Here is a 21,228-nt window from a genome sequence, read left to right as displayed (position 1 = left end):
TCACATTTGTCCAAAGAATATTTTTGCTCATGGGGAAACCCCTTCCTCTACAGTCCCACAATCGTGGGCCCTTCCTTCTCTTCCCCTCAAGCCGCAAAACATGCTTTTATGGGTATTACACACACCAGGCATATTCAAGGTCGAGGAAGTGCACTGTATTCTCATCGGAGTTGATTAACTCTCACAAAACTCTTTCTGTCAATATTTTTTTTTACGAAGGCAAAACTAACTTTGGTGAATTTAAAAGTGGTTTTAGCATTAGGCAGGCGGGACATCAGCCGCTTTTTAGCTATTGTCCCACTCAGCCAAAGTCAAAATAGGCCTGAAAGTAATCAACTCAAAAGGAGTGAAGCCAAAAAAACAGAACTGGCAAACCCAAGTTCAATAAAAAATCGATTGACGTAGAACATCATTACTTGCGCAGAAACTATTTTTCTGTTTTACTTTAAGGGAGTGGCAGGGCTCTCATTTGAATTCTAGCACTCGCAGTAATAATATTTTTAACTAATGTGGACACAAGAGAGAATTGAATTTCTTTTCACTACTTCTAACCGCAATCAAATGATGCAAAAGAAGGTAAAAGTGATTCTGCCCAAGGACACACAACTTGATGTACTGCAGTAACCTGAATTGTACCCCGGTCGTTCTAAGTAAAGTACGCTTAGCCATCGCACCACAGCTCTTCTGGGCGATACGTAACCATGAGAAAAGGAAGAAAAAAAAACTCGCAATAAAGTGAGAAAAACTGCAGTCCATCCCGAATTTGAAAGTTAAACACTCATTAAGTAGCAGATTTTCTATACACGCATGTCAGACTTCTCTTGGCAAACACTGCCACGAATTCATGCAATAACGGGGTAACGGGACAGGCGCGTTACTTGTTACCGACATATGCCTGCTTCACAAAGCCAAGCAGTATGCATTATGAAAAATAAAGAAAAACGTTGAAAACATACGGCTAACTTATGAACGAACTCCGGGAATTAAAGACGTTTCACACTGAGAAATAATTGCAACATACTGCAAAACATGGGCGACCTCTAGTGATAATTTTTGTTATAGCTGTTCGTGAACCAAAAAGCATGGCTATTGAAAAAGAAAAGTTCGTAACTGCTAGATTTAAAGTAAATTCAGACTAAAATTAAATACATTACACAATTTGGTAGATACATTTAAAATACATTCTGGGAGACGTTTCTTTTTCCGTTTCATGTATTATGTTAACACGCATGTCAAAATAATGTGAATCGATCAACACGTGCATCATGTTAACAAGGACATGGCCTGTTTATTACAAATATAACAAGCATTTACAATGAAATGGGCCTCGCGTTTGCTCGAGTTAGAGCTATTAGCGTTGTAAACTCCAAACCGGACTTTCTTGTCCCATAAACTAAAGATGAAAAGATAAACAGTTTCACATAAGCGAGCCGATTGCCGCGAAACTGACACACAAAACGAAACAGAAGTTCACTCGCAGTGAAACCTATCGGCAAAAGTGCAATTATCCATGTTACAGGCAAAAGTGCAATTGTCCATGTTACAGGCAAAAGTGCAATTATCTATGTAACAGGGTCGATGTCATGCAAAGCGCTCGACTACTGCCCAGCGAGAAGGCGCTACTTATGAAACAAAGAGAAAAGGTAGTCCAGAACCCATACGGAAAACATGGAGCCTCATATGTTTTCAGTAGTTGGGCGGTGCACTCAAGGAGGGCTAAACACCAGAAAAGACATGACGTATGCATGCCTTTCACTAGTCAAATCAGTTTAGTAGCACAATATTGGTAGACCAATGATTCAATCAGATAGTTCATTTCTTGAATATTCCAATTTCAATTATGGTCAATCCATCCATGCCAGTCAGAAATTCCAATAGAAGTTTATTTTGAACTTCATGAATAACAAAATAGCCAGTTCAACATGCATGGATAATAAGCAGGTGCTGACACATGTTTCGCCCCCTAATGGTGTATACACCTGGGGCTTTCTCAAGGCTGTAAGGATGCAAAGAGAAAAATTCAGAACAAGCCATCTGTTAGGAAGAGAACACAAAAAAGACTGAAAAATCAAAGGTGTTGCCCAAGTCCTAGTGACGAAGCAATAGCAGGCTAGAATGAACCAATTATCAAAGATCTAACTTGCGAAAAAACATCTCATAGAAAATTACATATGAAAGATTACCACAGAAGTGAAACACCACTGTGTGCCTAGGCTCAGTGATTTAGTTAAGTAAGAGTGCTAACAAGTAAAGTGGACAAAATAGACTGGCGAGAGAAAATATCACTCAAGCTAGTCAAATCAGGCAAATTTTAAAAGGCAAGCTCAGGAACCAGTCAGAAGTGATAGGTGTGGTTACAAGCCCATAGAAAGATACCAACAGGGGCAGAGCGCTTTGCATGCTCGACCCTAAAAATAGGGTCTGTAACATAAGTCTTGGACTTATATGACGGAGACAAGTGTAATTGTTGTACTTGCATTCAAAGGCCTGTGTTCTTTTTTCACATGATCACTTTACTCACTAATGTGTTTTGTACTAAAAAGAGCATCAAGCACATTTTTGTCACAGGCACTCGTCGTATATTTACAAGTGTCTGTGTCTATATATGTATATTTAGATATAAATTAAATGAAGATATTTGTTTATGACACCACAGGCCCCTAGCAATACTCAGGTTCCCTTTGTTTCTTTAATTAATTTTTTTATACAAGGCAGCAGCAAAAAAGAAGATTTTAATGATTACGCTGCTTGCATTTTGTTGTTTAGGGATGTCACTAAAATGTTCCTTCTCTTCCTTTGTTTCCTCTATGTGTTATGTGCGCTTGGATCAAAGGTGCCCGGAATAGGAGCATGTTTGGTTTGATCTAAATATTTTATACATTGCAGAAAATTTGAGAGTATTAAATGATATTTGATCTTTTGGCAGTGTTTACCTCTGTCACTGATTGACGTCATGGCTGGCACCTACGGATCTTGGCCAGTATGTACTATCACATATTCCCGTTGCCACAGAAGGTGTAATAGTCAGATTCATCAGGCTCTACTGCTCACAAGTCAATACAGATAAGCGGACAAATTCCAACCTCCTGAGCTCTAAAAAAACATACAATGCAAAGTGTAGAGGGTTGGCACCATATTTGGGGACAGTGGCGAATGTAAACATTCCACTTGACAAAACTGTATAACAAAAAAAATATTTCCAGAAAGCTGTCCCTTTGAAGTGTGACAGGGCTAAACCTGGCCTTTTAGCCAACTGCAATTGCTAGGTTTTTTAACTCGTACTTACAATGTTAACAGCAAAATTCAAGTGAATGCAGAGCGGCATTGTTTAAAAAATCAGGACTGACTTGAAGTGTGACAAATGACACTTGGCAGCAGCATTACTTTCATGTACAGGCACAGACTGTAGAAAAACAGTGGCAAGCATGCTGAAAGCATCAAGTTTCAGGGGTTTTAGAATACAAGGCTACAAATTAACCAGCTGTAATTCAACAATGTAAATGTTCCACAAGGTACTATGCTGTTGGCAGGGCTGACTAACCCTAAAATGTCATATTATTTCATAAGATGTAGGTTTATGACCCTACAACTGTGTCCAGGAATTTGTTAATTTAAAACATTACTACAGAAGACTTTCTTACTTTATTAATCCACTAATAGTCATGAAATCATATGCAGTCCAGCAAAAATGAGTATGAGAAGTAATGAGATGTGAGAGGGCACTTGTGAGAGAGTCTGAGAGTGCAAGTGAGAGTGCAATACACAGACCTCTATGCTTATCAGTCTGCCATAATTCTATTGAGCATACTGCTAGTATAACTACACTACATACCCTGCAATACTTCTCCTTTAAATGAATTATTTCTTGTTACAAATGGGGTTTCTGGTTGGCTAGGGTAAGCACCTCAGCCAGGCGGAATCCACCCCTCTAGTCAGAGTAAATCAGATACACACTCTAACTTAACCTGTGCTCACCCTCTCGGAGCTTTGCGCAGAGCAGTCAGCCTCAACTTAAGAGGCAATGTGTAAAGTATTTGTGCAACACTTAAAGACTGAAGTAACCAAATGAGGACACCACAAAAAGACTCCACAACGAAGTAGAAAAATATAGATTATTTATCTAGTTAAAAGAGGATCAAAACAACAACAAAATCCAACCAACAGAATATGAGGTATGTGAGCTTAAAGTAACAAGGATAGCCTCATCCAGGATCACAGTGCCAGGGAATTAGCGGGACCTCCCTTTAAGGGAAATACTGTAATGTTTCACACTGACAAATGCGGGCAGGACACTCAGGCATGTGGGCCTCATCACGATCCTCCGACCAGTTGGTGAGTCCTCGGGTCAATGAGGGCACAGGTTCAAGCCAACTCAAGGAGGCCACACGGGGGCCTCGTCAGGCGGGTCAGCCCACTGGTGGTGAATGCAGGTAAGGGGTCCCGAGCTGGTGCACCAAAACTGTCCCCACACGGTTCCTGGCTGTGGCTGACGTCGCTGGGGGTGCCACATCGCATGGCAACCTCTCAGCTTCTCTGGCCCAGATTCTCCTCGGGCGGTGATGTGGGTGAGATGCTTAGACCATGGCCCACGCACTCCCAGGGCAGTGGCAACATAGGTCTGGGACAGAGAACGGCCTGCGCTCAAATGTTGAGTGAAGGCACTGCACAGTCTTGGTAAACTGCACACGCTCCTGGGTAAGACAGCAATGCAGCTGAGTAAGAAAGCACTGCATGTACAGCAGGGACGAGAACTGGTGCAGCAAAGTCTTGGTGGGCCCCCACACATTGACACTGTAAGCAATGTAGTCAAGGGTGGTAGAGCTACGCCCACGCTAGAGTTGAAGAGTGAGGCAGCACTGAAGTAGAAAGGGTTGATGCGCTCCTCAAATGCTAGTGCCCCAAAGGTACCGGGGTGCTGATTCCTGCAAGGCAACCTCCTGTAAGCGTAAGGACGATGAGAAATAGCGAGCAAGGTCTTTGATGTCCTTGAGACCTCAAGGAGAACAGGGGGCAAGCCACCAAGCCCTTGGAGTCAATTTGGGGTGTACTTGGCATGGCAGAGATCAGCATGCAGCAGGGCAGCACAAAAAGGCAGGGGAGTCAGTCTCGGATGAGAGGCAATTCTGGCAGCACCGCAGTCTGTAGTCGAGCAGAGTTTCCTCTAAGCCCAGAAGTGAACTGTCTGGGTGGGTCAAAAGATCCAGTACTTATACAAGAAATTGCCTTCGATGTGGGAGATGACTACAAAATAATTCTTGTGAAGTGCACAGGTCCCCCTTTTAGGTCAGTCTTGGTTCAAGACAGCCAGTGGGAAGTAATCAGCCCCTTTGTGTGAACTCCAGTCCTTACCCTTTGGTAAGTGTGAGCCCTTCCCAACCTCCTCCCATCAGTATGCAGATGAATGCAGATGTGGCTGAGTATCCTGTGTTGTGGGTGTCTGAAGGGAATGCACCAGTGAAGCTGTCGCCTAGCCCAAGCCAGGCGTGTACTGGAGATAGGCTGTAGGCACACAGGACAGAGAGTGCAGAGAAATGTCCACCTCCTAAAAGGGGCATTTCTAAAATAGTAATGACTTTACCAGTAAAGAGGATTTAATATTACCATTCCAATGGTGCTAACCATGATGCAGCTACTCCTCTCAGGCCAGGAATTACATCTTAAAGATTTTATAAGGAATTCCCAATGCTGGTCTATGAGAGTAGCAGGCCTCACAGGAATGAAAAATGACTTTAGACATTTTTCATTAATAGGGCATGAAAAACTTAAAGGTACATGTCCCACCTTTTGCTTACATGCCACCCAGCACTGCGGGTCACCTTAGGGGTGATTTTGATGTAAGAAAAGAGGAGTTCTGGGCTTGGCAGGAGGTTTTAGATGCCAAGCCAGAATGGCAGTGAGGCTGAAGACAAAGGCTCTGCAGTGGCAGGCCTGAGACATGTTTACGGAGCTACCTAAGTGGTGCAGGCCCGCTAGTAGCATTTAATTTACAGACCCTGGGTATGTGCTATACTACTCTACAAGGGAGGTAAAGGTAAATTAAATATGCCAATTGTGAATACACCAAAGTTACCATGTTTTAGGGGGGAGGACTTGCACTTTAGCACTGATTAGCAGTAGTAAAGCGCTCAGAGTCCTAAGGCCAACAAAAAGATACAGCAACAACACAAGAGGTAAAGGCAAAATGTCTGGGATAAGACCACCCTAAGGATGCCAGGTATAACATGTCTGTTATACCAATCACTGAAAAAGCAACTTGTTTTATAACCACTGGAGAAACACATTTTATATATGTTCTGTAGGTTAGGCTGCCGAAGAATATCTACAAACACTCCTTTCAAAAAGTGTAGAGAACACTGTGAATATTCCACCTCAAAACTAAACACTGAAACAGGAAAGCCTTCATATGTTGGTTGTATAGATGTTATGGTGGTGGATGTTTGATGTGGGCATATGATGACAGTGTTACAGCATTATGTGTGTTTATGTATGCCATGGGTTTGTTGGCATAACACAGATGGGGTGCTGAACTATTATGGTGGCTATTTTGGTATATGATGTGGACTATGTTGATGTATAATGGTTAGTGCATGAGTGGACAATGACAATTGAGTGGGAATATGAAATATGTAAATGGATGTATGATGTATGATGATGCTTTTTCTTAAGGTGTGATGATGGATGTGTTGGTGCAGGATGTTGATTGCGTGGATATATGATGAGGGGTGTGTTAGCGTATAATGTTGATTGTATGGACATCTCTGGTAATTGTGGTGAGGTATGATGATGGTGTATGATGTTGCTTGTGTAGATGTCTGATCGTGGTTTAGGGCACGTTGTAGGTTGACCGTATATGATGATGGAGCATGTACGTCTTGCCTTCCACATTACCTGTGTGTGTCTACTCTGACTCACACCTCCAGCTCTTCTATGCGTACCTGCATCTCCTACAGTGCCTCTATGTGCCCTCTGCTTTCTCTACATTCCTTAGGTCTGACTCGACTTCTCTCCAGCACCACTATGTGCCCTCGTCCAACGGTAACCTGATTTCTACCCATTCCCAACTCTGGTGCCTCTACACACCAATGCAGCCCCTGTGTGCCACCCTGCCTTGCCCCTGCAGGCCCTATAAGTGGCCTTCACATTCCCTGCATCCCTCTTTATGCCCCCACCCACTCACAGTCCCTTACTTCCTTGCCTTACTGCAACACGTGCGTGCTGCCCTGCCCCACCCTTTCTGCCCCTCTGAGTTCCTTTTTGAGGCCCCTCTGTGTGACGTCCTACTCCTGCAGCTCCTCTGTTTATACCCTGGACTGGCTTCTACTGCTCTTTAATGTGCCCCACCTCCTCTGCAGCCCTTTCTGTGCCCCAGGCTCTTCTCTAGGTGCCACCTTCCCTGTAGCCACTCTGTTTGACCATGCCTCCATGCAGCTCCTGTTGGTCTTGTTGCCCTGTCATTGCAGCTCCTGTGTCTTCTTCACGCAAAACTGGGAAAGTTGCATATATGTTTTGTAACTAAATAATGAAAGCCAGTCTATTGACTATGCAAATGCCTTTTATAAAACCTATCTACCAATGTTAAAGAATATCAGAGTTTTTTTTTTAATGAACCCAATGATCATTAACATTCCTCAATCTTGATAGATTAAAAAAACATTCCTTATATGTGAGAACATCAAGAGAAACTTTAAAAAATATGGCTGGGATTAATGTAACCCCTAATGCAGGACATTACATGCTTATACCCCTTGTCTTGCTGAAGGGTGAGTGGGTAGTTTAATAATCACCACCCCTGACTTGCTCAAGGGGACAGGTTGGATGTCCCACCTTCCCCTACCGAAGGGGACATTCTCAAATTAAGCACCCCATTTAGCAGAAGGGTGTGGGTGGGAGGTGACACTCTACTGTCTGCACAACGCTGTATGCCACAAATTAGCTGAACTGCCACATGTCCCTATACCCTCTTCCCAACTGAGACCAGTGCACCGGGGCAGGTGGCAACCAACTCACTACTCTATGGTCCCCATATCATTGTGCTGCATAGAGCATGTGAACGCTATCTGTCCTCCTTGGCTCACAGTACTGTGTGTGAGCGACCACTGGTATCTGCTCCCGCCTCTGTTCCTAACAGGTGTAGAAGAGGGCTGAGGCTCTCCTGCTTTTTTATTTTGTGTAAGACCCACTTCACACTTCGGCAAGGTGAGTGGGGAGAGGGTCCACCCCTTGCCCTTTTTGCAAGTGGGTGTAGTGTACAGATCCTTCCAATGCACTTTGCCAGTGTGAGAGGGTAGGCAGCATCCCTCTTTCAAAGCCCTTGGGCACGGCCAAGAAAGGAAGTAACTTCCCCCACCTTCAGGCAAAGGAGGATTCTATGATCAGCCTCCAAGGCTAAGGCTAGGGAGCTCAGGAGCAAAATGCCATTTTACTTTTCTTCCTTTTGTGCCCCTAGCCTGTCAAACAGGTCAAACAGAGATATTCATTAGTGTACGGGCTTACATGCTCATTTAAGAATGTTGCAGCCTCAGCTATTCCACTAGGCTGCTTTGTTTATTGTTCATGTTTTCTTTTGCTTTGCTCCCAGTGTTTGTGTGCACCGAAGGAAAACACCTGCAAGTGTCCAATGTGCATGCACACTGTTATCTGTGTGTAGTGTGTGCCTGCTTTGGTCCTATTGACTATCCATGTCTGATTGAGTGTCGGTAAAGTTTTTTTTTTTTAAAGATATATGTTGACATGCGCACTAGACACTGCGCCTTTTGCCTTATAGCTCCAAAACAGAACACAGTTTTACCAAACCTGGCAAGGGCACCTAGTGACCAAAACCCAGGCATGCCTAAAGATCTTGTGACCATCTTTTCAACAGTTTTGCTGCTATGCATGCACAAAATGTTCCAATGAAAAATCCCTTTATATTGGTGACCACAAAAACATTTTTGGAGCCCCCTTATAACTTTAAAACTATCCATTCCCTTCACTCCAAATTTGGAACCTTTGAAATATCCTCTGAAATATGTTATACTCCATCTTTGGGACTAATCGGTCAAAAGTGAAAAAGGTACCATGATCCAAAGATCAGACTTCCTATGAAGTGATGTGACAACCTTAACAACAGAGGTGTGATGGCACTGTCTGCAAAAGGCACAACATTTCCCAGATGCAACCAATAAATACATGATGCACTGCTCACTAACTGGAAATTTGGATGGGTCTATATTTCTGGATTCAGATATAAACGTCTAACAGGAAGAGTGAACTAAAAATTGCCTGACAGCGCACAAATTAAATTAATAGTAAGCCCACTTTATCATTCCGTATATTAATTCCACCTTGTCGCCATCTCTATTCACAGCACATTTGCACCCGTGAGTGCAGAAGCCAACTTCTGTTACTGCTCTATAAAATCTCTTTGCTTGCCCGACAAAAATGTCAAATCTCGCACAGCCATGATGGCATCAAAAACCACAGAGAAGCACTTGACACGCACCTAGTTGACCTCGAGCACTCTCCATTATATTTACTCAAGTCCTATCTCTCTTTCAGGGTGACAAGCATAACCAACACATGCATTTAAATAAAAAAAAGAACAGCAAATAAGATGGACTTGATTTAGAGCCAGAATTTTACTACAGCAAATATACTGTGGATCAGACAATTTGCATTACCAGCAAACAGCTATGGAATGCACTTCCTATAAACATCTATGCTATAACAAAACATACCTTTGTCAGAACGAAAATAAATAACCAAATTTTCTGAATTTGAGTACACTGTCAGCAAGGCAAAAACTATCCTAAGTCAATTCAGTTAATAAATCTGCATTACAGAGGTGAACGTCAGCACTATGAATTACATTTAAGGTAAGCACACATTTTATACAAAACGAATATTCAATATGCATAGAAATGCCTACCTGAACCTGATCAACATCCCCTTTAGTTTTGTTGAGCAGCTGAAGATATGAATCTTGCTTTTGCACAGGCATCCCCAGTGTGAGCTTATTTTTTTCTATAAAGTCTTTCTGTGGTAAAACTTGTTCCATGACTTGTTTCTGTTTATTCCTTTTTGTGTCCTGGTTCATCCCAACACCAGTGCCATTGTGTTGCTTGTCGCCACTCCCAGCTGAAGACTGATCTATAGATTCATCAGACTGGCTAAGAAAAAATCCATTGCTGAAAGAAACATCTTCTTGATTATCACCTGCCAATTTCTTATATTCCACTTTATTGTGATGCAATGAAAAATATTTGTTGCTGGCCACATTAAGTCTCTCATTTAAGAGAGAATTTGAGCTGCCAGAAGAGGCAGAATCACTAATTTCGGAGACCCGACGTGGCTGGTCCATATTCTCGTTTTGGTCTGCTTTTTGTACAGGATACATTTCAACTGCATGCCTCTTTGGCCCATTGCTCCCTTCTTCCAAGTTCAATGTTTCCTCCTCAGAGGATATGAAATATCCCTCTTGGACATCTTGAGGACCTGAATTTTCTGTAGGCTTTCTCTTCCAATTAGGATTGTATCTTAGATCAGCGTACTTGTCCACATTGTCGAATCTGTTACAAAAAAGCACAAAATTGGATTTTGAAAAGAAACATGGCACTCAGATATAAATTTTATATACACAATTCACTTCCAAGATCAACCTTTTTAGACTGATCTTAAAAATAATCAAGTCGGACTGAATGAAGCAGCTGCCTCAGAAATATGTGTTCTTTCATGAAAACTCTGAAATGCATATCATCCATGTAAAGTTTATTTCCAAGCTTCAGAAACATAGAAACGCAAATGTTATGTAAACCACGTAATGCCAGAGTATACTGCAAAAGGAACTCTCTTACATTAAATATCACATCTAGGTGTTTAGGGGCACCGTACTGATCACATATTATATTTATCATGCAGAATGTAAGAGGCATCAGGAGGAGAGATAATATGAGATCAAAAACCGAATCAAACAAGGCCACCTAGGTAAGGTAAATGATAGGAAGTCGTGGAAAGCATTGTATTGTTAAGATATTTAAGTCACGTAAGAAAAACCATGACAGAAAAAAGAACAAGAGACTAAAGGATGCCTGTTCAACATTAAATTCACGAGCAACGCGAAAGAATGCTACCAACAGTGATCCCAACCGCTAAACATGTAAACTTTCACCGATTCTACTTTAGGTCCTTCTTTCTAGTCTATGATGTCTGGTAAAAGCAAAGAGACAGCTTTTGTTTCAAGAAATGTTAAACTTTCAAAATGTGTGACTTTAAAAAAATAGACTTCCCTTTCTCTTTTGGTATTACACTTTTAGGGGAAATTCCATTTAGTGCAGAAAACGTAAACTGAAGACAAAATGAATAATGGAAAACACAAGACATATTTCTCTCAAAAATGAAAGTGGGGGTTCCGAAACATTGATTGCAAAGGCAGAGAAAATGGTCCTTATATTGCAGGAGCTCCCTCACAACCAAAACTAGGGCCAAGCACATTGCACCAATCATGTAGTAGGTTTAGTACATCGTTGTGGTCCCAATCAGTTTAGACACGGTCAGACGTCTAATATACACAGCATTATGCGGCACCTTCCAGTGGGAGCGAGGGAATGTGCGCCACGTGATAGTATAAATTAGGGAACGTTGAAATTCTTTGGGAGGTCGGAGTCCGGTTTAGAGATTGCTGCAATAAATGTTTTCAATCTTTTATTCATTGGAGTGACTGTAGCCCAGCTGTGCTTCAAACCTATAAGTTCCTCTTTACGCCACTCATTTGCAGGTTATACTACTGTGTTTGAGGTATACAAGGCTCAATGAAGTAGCTGTGGTAGCTGTGCCAATTTCTGTGAGTTGTTATTTTTAGATCTGACCTTTGATACAACTTTAGCTGAGCAGCCACACTATATTTTTCCCAGAATAATCATACACAATGTACATACAGAGATGGGCTTTCAGTCAGTGGGCATCAGTCAATGGTCTGTTAAATTGTCATTCACAATTTGCTTCCGCCCACCACAACATACAGCATGTGGCAGTGGGTCAGTTCACTTTATCCATTGGCTCCCTTCATGATGAGTGACTTCCCAAAGCCTGTGTATATTGTTCATGTGTTTAAAAACAGTTCCTTTCTTTTTGGGTACACACTGGCTGAAAATGTGTAATTTTCTTAACTTTATATACCAGCTATCTATTTCACCCACACTTCTTTATAAAGTTGTGTGTTATAATGTGTTTAAGTGAGAATGCAACATTATAGCTGCCGAGTGCTTGGTTGGGAAGTGGTTCTCCTTGTCGCCTTCAAAAATAATAATAATACAACCATTGGCAAAACCAGTAGGTCTGGCTCTGACCACCATCCTTTTGGTTGTGGCAATTCTTGTTTTATTCGGTCATGATTTTTGCAATACTTAATTGCTGGGGAATCTGCCAAGTCCTCAACAATCTAAAAAACAACATTGACTAAAGGCAAGATAATTTTTCTTGGTCTACAAAAGGTACACATTAGCATAGTGGTCTTTGGCACTGAAGGGAACTACTTTGTAAGTGGATATGCTCCTTATGAAAAGACAACATGAAGTAAATCCCTGTGAAGTTAGCCAATGCCTGAAGTGGGCTTACTCACTGCTGCATGATGCATGCCGGAGTGGTTTGCAGAAAAATGTGAATGGCACAACAACAGACTAATGGATGAATTCAGGCTGAAAACAATTATAACTATGCTTACACATAATTTCAGTAAATCAAAAGGGCTTGGCTAAAACCAGACCTGAAAAAGCCAGGCAGTCTGATGTTGGCTGACAGCGTCTTGCCGTTTATAATGCTTTTTTAATGTCTTTGTAAATCTTTATTACAAATAGATAAACTGTTGAAAAGATAGATAAATAGACTTGCAAAGACAGATATAGAGGTTTGTATAGACAGAGAGTAAGTATTGCATGAATAGATAGACAGACAGATAGATTCGGAAAGATGGATATATATAGGGTTGCAAAAATAGATACAAATAGATGAAGGCAGATACGGTTGATAGATAGATAGATAAATAGATAGATAGATAGACAGATCAGGAATTTGGAATAAACAGCACAGCTTCAATTAGCAATATAATAGTTAAAGGTCTACATAATAACAACATACAAGATCATTGAAAGCAAACTAAAAGGCATGCAAGCAAGGCATACAGGCAAAATTGGTTTATAAGTATAACTAGGGTCCTCAAACAAAATATGTACCAGCATGACATACATACATGACCGCTGTAACAAATGCATTTAATTGTATGCAAACTTGAAATAGGCTATCTTTATAATGAAAAGTTTCAAATGAGCACAAGCTGGTATGTTGTGAAATAGCCGCAGCCAAGTGAAAAAACAAAGGCCATTCCAAATGGAATTAACAACTGCATTAGCAGGAATCAGGAACTGATAAAGCTGGAATGTGCCCTGTGTTACATCAAAGGCATCCTGCTATTACACCAGGCTCTAAACACAAAGGCAACAGTAAAGTAATAATAAGGCAAACACAAAACACTGTAGGGAACTATCTTCTGTGCAGATGTGGTCCTCGTGAAATAGCACAATGCAGCCATTCAAAGTGAAGTTAGCCAGTGGCAGAAGTATGCTGATCCACAGCCCCATGCTTTATGCTGCAGAAAAATGGGAATTACACAACAACAGACCAATGTATGATGAGAGCTGGCTGAAAGCCCCTTAAAGTAAGTATATTATTATACATATAATTTCAGCAAAATCAAAAGGTTGTGGCCAAACCACACCTAAAAATGCACAGCTGCAAGGTTTGTTGTTTAAAACCACATCACTAGTAAAACAGCTCCACTTGCGAATGTTTTTCAAATGTAAATTTTTTATTGCAAACATACGATTTAAGTGGTGGCTTGTTTTGTTTTCTTTCTTGCATACGCTCACAATAAAAGAGCAAAAAAGAAATATCCATTGGACTAGCCTGCCAAGGCGGACCTCTTGGCTTTGCCAATGCTTGTTTGAACCTGGATGTGCTGGCAAGGTATAGAATTCAGCATACGTCTGAAAACTGCTATTGTGGGTCTTTTCCAAGTGCATTTATTTGCAAATACATCTCGAACGTTTTATCTTGAATAGAGAACCTTTCATTTATTTGATAGTTTTTCATACAACGAGGGCACACAGCAAGAGTACTCCACCTGGAACAAGAACAGTTACATCACGTATTTACACAAAATACAGAGGGAACATGGACGCAGGAGAAAAGGTCAAAGCATGTATAAGCGCCAGAGAGGATTAGGTCAGCCTAGAGGTAGCCAAAAGGTTCATTTTTTAGATCTGTCCTAAAGGACAAGAGGTTGGTTTGACACAAGAGCAGAGTTCCATAAATTGGTTGCCATGCCAGTGTATGTTTGCATCACATTTTAAGATGTTTTGAATGTTCCAGTCGTTTTGTCTGTTGTGCTTAAACCCTTTGTCTGTCTGAAATAGTAAATAGATTATTTAACTGTCATTCTCTAGGATGAATGGCCTTGCAGGTTAGGCTACTTATAAATTTGATCCTTGCATTTAAGGGTAACTTGCATAACTCTACAGTCGTCTGTGAGTACCCTACGACCTGTGTCTCCCTGGAAAAAGGTGCCTTCCCCAAATCATTAGTTTGCTAATGTACATTTTAATTTAGTGAAATGATGGCCTTTTACGAACATATGTTATTTGGTCACTTTTCCTACTTCTGAAGTTTTAACAAAATACAATTTTCAGCTTATTGTTGTCTGGCGTAGATGTCTTTTAACTACTTATTGGACTACCTCTTTTCAGACTCTTATCTTTAGCCATATATATCAACAATTCGTGCGAGAGATTCATCCCCAGAAGTGTGCTGCAGTAATGTCAAATCCATGGGGCTAGACACCAGTGCTGAGTACACTCTCACAGCCAGTGATAATGGTTTAAGTGGTGCAATAGGAGCAGTATGTGAGAAGAGAAGACGGGAACATGACACTCCCATAAAAAAGGCATCTTATGAGAGAAGTCTTGGTGGGCAATGAACGTGAGATGGAAGAGTGAGCAATTCACAAAGGCATCAGGCATCAGGCATTGCGAAAGGATGTGGGGCCAGTCCTCCCTTCATGAGAGGGTTACAACCCACTTTCATGTCAGCGTGAAGCACTGCCTTTCAGTTTTCCCAAGTCTGACTCACATCCCCAAAATAGAATGCTGCAGGATAGGGTCTAACAAAAAGGAAAGTGGATGCTATGCACTGTGAGGTGAGCATTTTGAGCAATGCTCCATGCAAATAAAAAAAGTTCAAAGGCGGGAACCCAGTGCAATAAAGTTACACGTTTTGTGTGTTAGATGATTCACTTCAGAAAGTGTACTTACCTAGACCTCGATTACTATGATGCTGCTGAAGCCCAGTGACTAGCTGTTTTACTAAGTTATTCTCGAAACGTGGATTTTATATTGAATTAACTCATTCCGATACTTGATTCTGGATTCTTAATTTCGAGTACCAAGTATATTTCATAACAGTCTTCTTGCATTCTGGTTTAACTCCTATCCTTTTTAGGGTCAAGCCTTCATAGCGCATGCGCCTCGCTTGCAAGACATTGCTGTATGCAAGGAAATTGCTTGGAGCCCACCCACTGCTTACCATTTGCTGTCTTCACGACACTCTTCTTTACCGGCTCCGTAAATGGCCTTTGCAGCCAAAACATCATTTCCGATGCTTGCTGCGGAGCAGGGACCAACCACAGATTAATTCAAATTCATCTGTGCACATCCACTGCACCAAACGTGATTGAGGTATTATTTCTTGACCCCACTCTCCCACTGTCGCTTGCTCCCTCCTGTGCCCCGTGGCTGCTTGTCCCATCCCGCTCCCACTGTCATGGGGTGGTGCTTGTGTTTTTTTTGTGGACAAAAGTCTATCTGATTGTAATCTATGCACGAGAAGTAGCCATGATGGCGCTTAGCTGCTTGTTGGTTGTGGGAGGCTATTTTTTCAAAAACACAGCATAAAAAAATTAAAAAAAGCAACGAGGAGGAATGAAGAAACACAGAAACATTAAATTTCACAGCATATAGTAAAGGATTGAAACATCAAGGAAAACAAGTCAATTACTTCAGTTCACTTTTTAGAAAAAATATTTTAAGGGAAAAGCAGTATTAATCAAATACTATCCCAGCAGCACAGTTACTGCCTTTTCAGTCACTGAAACACCGACCGCTGTTTATAGCACTCTTCCCTGTGCACCACCATTACAAAGGGCTGCACGCGCTCTCTCTCTCTGCTGAAAGTCAACTTAAATTATATAGAAAAATGAAACTGAAAGTCTGTGGAACTTGTGACATCGATACCTTGAAGTTGAATTTTTCTCTCGGAGGCTATTTTTTTTGTCTTGTGGAGGGCAAGCTAGACGTTAGTGAGTTGAATATGGCCATATTCATGTGTTTTCCTGCTTGTTGGCATTTTGGGGTGACATTTTGATACAGGCAGTGGTGGTTCTATTTGTATTATCTTTTTAATAAGATCAGAGCATAAATACGTTTTGTGTGTAAAAGCAACAGCTAGCCCCTCACCCCTCACCTTTTTTTTGCTACGAACTATGCAAGTTGGAATTTTTGAGCCTATAGTCACCAATGTTAAAAGTGAAACTACAAGTGTGTTTAGCAAAGTGGTTTTGGTTCAAAAGCCAAGACTAGCAGATGGTGTCACGCATGATATCCGATCATATGATAACTGTGTTGGTTATGGAGTTGTGAAGGGAACGTTTGTAAACTAATACGATCTTGTTTACATTACTTTGTGCATTTGTGCTGAATACTAATATACTGAAGCTATCACTCTAGGGTTCCCAAGCTCCCAAACGGGCTAATGAAACCGTTTTTCTTTTCTATGATATTTTTTTTACAAGAAACAATGCCCCTTTTTTGTTCTTCGCTGTCTTTGAACTAAATTCAGCAATGCTGACGTCAATGCATTTTAACCAGTTTAGTGATTTGCCTTTAGGTGTCCCTTTTTGCTTAGGGTTGAGCATGCAAGAGCATGTGCTAGCGCATGCATCTCGCTTGCAAGACATTGTTGTTAACAATAAGGGGTTGGAGCCCGTCTGTTGTTTACCATTTGTTGGCTTGCTTGGAACTCTTCTTTACAGCCTTTCTCTGCAGGCCTAGCATTATTTCCGTTCCTTTCTGTGGAGCAAGGACCAAGCACTGATTGATTAAACTTAATCAGTGCCCGTCCGCTGCTCCCTATGTGTTTGAGGTACTATTTTGTTTTTCTATCAGTGACATGCAAATAGAAACTGTGTGACTGGCAAAAATGTGTCCAGCCAGAAAAACATAACTACAAAGATTTATTTTTTATAGTTAACTTTCTTTTATTTCTCGGAGTCTTCTTTTTTCACTTCACACTCATGTTTTCTTTTGTTTTTGCTTGTGGGCGCTATTTGCAAAATATGAGGATAATCTTGTTCTAAATATTGCAAAGCAGCTTGTTTCTTTCTTATGTGTATAATTTCTGAATTGATGCTTTAACACATAATCGTGCAGTCCACACCAATCCACCCCACCTCACCCTACACCAATCCACCTCAGACCAATCCACTCCATCCCAGACCAATCCAATCCAAACCACTCACCCCAATCCACTCCAATCCACTACACTCTAATCCTTTCAACCCACCTCACTCCAGTTCACCCCACTCCAATCCAAAACAATCTGACCCACTCCAATCCAAAAAAATCTGACCTGCTCCAATCCAAAACAATTTGACCTGCTCCAATCCAAAACAATCTGCCACACTTCAATCCAAAACAATTTGCCCCACTCCGATCAAAAGAAATCTGTCTCACTCCAATCCAAAACAATCTGCCCCATTCCAATATAAGACAATCTGCCCAATTCCAATATAAAACAATCTGCCCCACTCCAATCCAGAAAAATCTGACCTGCTCCAATCCAAAACAATCTGCCACACTTCAATCCAAAACAATTTGCCCCACTCCAATCCAAAACAATCTGCCTCACTCCAGCCTAAAACAATGTGCCCCACCTCAATCAGCGCCACTGCGATCCAAATAAATCTGCCCCACTCCAATCAGCCTACTCAAATCCAAAACAACCTGACTTACTGCTGTCTGCCCCACTCCATTCTAAAACAATCCACCTCACTCCAATTAACTCCACTACAATCCACCCCATTCCATTCCAATCCACATCAATCCTATCCACGCCACTTCAATCCTATCCACGCCACTTCAATCCAGGAACGTCCAATCTACCCCACTCCAATATGCTCTAGCTGATCCAATCCACCCCACTGTAGTCCAATTTACTCCACTCCAATCTACCCCATGCCTATCCAATCCACCTCACTCCAATTCACCCCACTCCAGTCCACCCTACTCAATCCATTTAACCCCACTCCAATCCACCAAACCTCAATGCAATCCACAACACTCCAATATTCTCCAATCCAGCCCACCCCACCCCTCTACAGTCTAGTACAATCCGCCCCCCTCCAGTCCAGTCTAATCCACCCCACTCCACTCTAATTCACCCCACTCCAAATCAACCTACTCTAATCCAATCCACACCACCTCAATCCAATCCACCCCACCCCAGCCCTATCACTCCAATACAATCCATTCCATTCCCATCCACACCAATCCGCCTCTCCCATTTCAATCCGCCCCACTGCAGTCAAATCCATCCATTCCACCCACTCCAATCCACCCCACTCCACTCAATTAACCCACCCTAATCTACTCCAATCCAATCCACCCCACTACCTCAATCCACTCCACCCTATTCCACCCCTCAATGCCACTCCACACTACGCCAACCCACTTTATGACACTCTGAACTCTACTCCCTTCTACTCAGCTCTGTGACACTCTAGTACCCTTACTCCACTCTAAAACACTTTATTACAACATATCCATTTTACGACACAGTTATACAACACTGCAAAAACATATTGCCGAAGTCAATAGCCCTTGTATGGGTGAGACCTATTGCCTTCGCCAATGCTTGTTTTACTCTGTTAATACAGACAAAGGCTTCCCTACCTTACCCGGAAATTCAAATTAACATTCCACCAGGTACAGCTTAAAGTCAAAAATCAAGCGTTCCTTGACAGCACTCTTTTGGTTCCTATTTCTTTGCTTTCATCTTCCCTTCAGTGGCATTGTACTGAGAAATATATTTTTTTATTATAAAACATTTTTTTTGTGTGTTTTATGATAAACAGTTGGGGGGAAGCAATCAGTATGCGCGTGCAGAAAGCATTCAGTAATGTAAAGGGTTGGTAGAGATGTAACTCACATTTCATAGCTTTTGGTTCCACAGGTCGATGTGGAAAGAGGGGTCAACTACATGTCTGTTGTGTACTTTTGTTTCTCAAAGAGACACATATACAAGCGCATTACAGAATGTGTTAGTGATTTCGCCAGTGCTACTACATTTAGCTCAGCTTCCTAAACATTCTTTCAGATTTACTTAACGTTTGTAACTCATTGAAGATATATTCGATCTGTAAGTGTGTCGATGATACTGTGTGTATCCCATGTCTCCCTTAAAGTAGAGATCCCGACGGTGTAAGAGCCTCAGAACGCGCATTGACAACCTTCAGGCTTGCCCCTATCCAAAGCTTTGTATCAATAACCTTTTGGTCCAACGTATTTCTCTTTTACTTTTAGGGCATCTTTTCACCGTTGTGCTTGTAGCAGATGTGTTGTCATGCTGCAATCCTCTTTGTGCAACACATTTGGGTAGTTTTAATTACCACGCTTATATATATCTATTCTGGAAGGGTTCATCTAAAGAGGCATACGGTCATCCATTCGTATTAGGGGTACTTCGTTATATTTTCTTTAATTAGCACTAATCAAACGTCAAACGTGAATCTTTGAAGTGTTGTCAGTGAAATTCTCAGGGCCACCTACCCAGGGCAACAATTTTGACTTATCATCTATCGTGTTAAAAATCCTCCCAGATTGGCAAGTGGTGTATTTTTCATTATGTACAATATTTTCAGGAGAGCAACCATTTTTATAAGGCCACTTGTCCTAACAATGCAAATGAAATCCTCTTCATGTGTGATAGATTTTACAATAGAGGCTTTAGGTTGTCACCATAAAAAACACGTGCATAATAGATATCCAAAATCCAAGCTATTTCAAATATTTATGTCCAGTTCTAAGAGGTATGGGAAGTTTCCTCATGGAAACCATTGTCTGAATGGGCACCCTAATGAACGTTGTCCAATCAACTACAAATCACAGGTACATATATAAATCTATATTTTAGTCTAGAAAAAGATCCTGCCACATCACTATAAACAACAGGACATCATCCACTTATAACAAGATTTGCTTGTCTCCCTCAGTTGCCCATTTCCACTTTCTTTTCTGAGCATTCCTATTTATCACCCTACCAGGGCCATGGCTAACATCAGGGCCAGAGTACATCCTTGCCTTGCCCCTGGGTGATTATGGAAGGTTTTAGACTGTTTACCATTAATCCTCACTTTAGCTAAACGTTTGTTGTACAGTGGCTTAATCCAGGAAAGAAAAAACGGACTACCCAAAAGACATTCTTTGCGAAATCCAAAGCAAAAATAACCATGCTACTGAGTCAAATTATTTATTTGCAGAGAGTGATGCCAAAGCAATCAGTGCCTCCACTTTCACAGCAAACTAAGTTATTTTATCTTTTTGTCAAGAATACGGATTGGCTGGAATGCACCAACTCCCTACTGAGTGGTATTAGCCTGTTGGCCAGTATTTTGGCCAATACCTTTGTCTAGCTATTAACTAGTGAGAAGGGTCGATAATACTCACAGTCATCTCTAGATTTCCCTTCTTCCCTCAGTTAGAACTATAGTTGTTATACCCCAGCCTGCTAAAATAACAACTTCCTTGCAAAAACGTATTGTTACAGAAATTCGTAAGAATTTTTTGTTTTCGGAGATTTTGTATGTTCTCCAAAAAACATTATGGTACATCATATTATCGCTGCATGGTCTAATTACAAGAAGTACCACTCAGTGAAAAGATGAACAGGTTTTACTCTTTACTAGTTTTGACATCCAGCTTTATCAAGGTTCAAATAAAAATCATTCATAAAGTGCTTTACATGGCGCACAGTATACTTGAGGCATAATATATATATGGTATAAAATAGCCTGTTAAAGATAGCACTTATCTGTTGTGTTTAAATATTTTGTATGGCATATGATCCTTTTAATTAACAGATAAATAAACA

At 41.2% G+C, this 21,228-nt stretch overlaps 1 protein-coding gene across 1 annotated transcript in view; it reads right to left on the bottom strand.

The window, feature by feature from the left end:
• The window catches only part of JHY (junctional cadherin complex regulator), a 317,713-nt gene that overhangs the window by 171,016 nt on the left and 125,469 nt on the right, over positions 1-21,228 (bottom strand). Inside the window, exon 3 of the mRNA XM_069224424.1 lies at positions 9,908-10,547. Coding sequence (XP_069080525.1) covers positions 9,908-10,547 — 640 coding nt within the window. The remainder of the gene's footprint in view (positions 1-9,907; positions 10,548-21,228) is intronic.

This window comes from Pleurodeles waltl, chromosome 3_1 (genome assembly GCF_031143425.1).
Source record: "Pleurodeles waltl isolate 20211129_DDA chromosome 3_1, aPleWal1.hap1.20221129, whole genome shotgun sequence".
NCBI classification, from domain to species: Eukaryota; Metazoa; Chordata; class Amphibia; order Caudata; family Salamandridae; genus Pleurodeles; species Pleurodeles waltl.
This window is presented reverse-complemented; position numbering and strand designations above follow the sequence as displayed.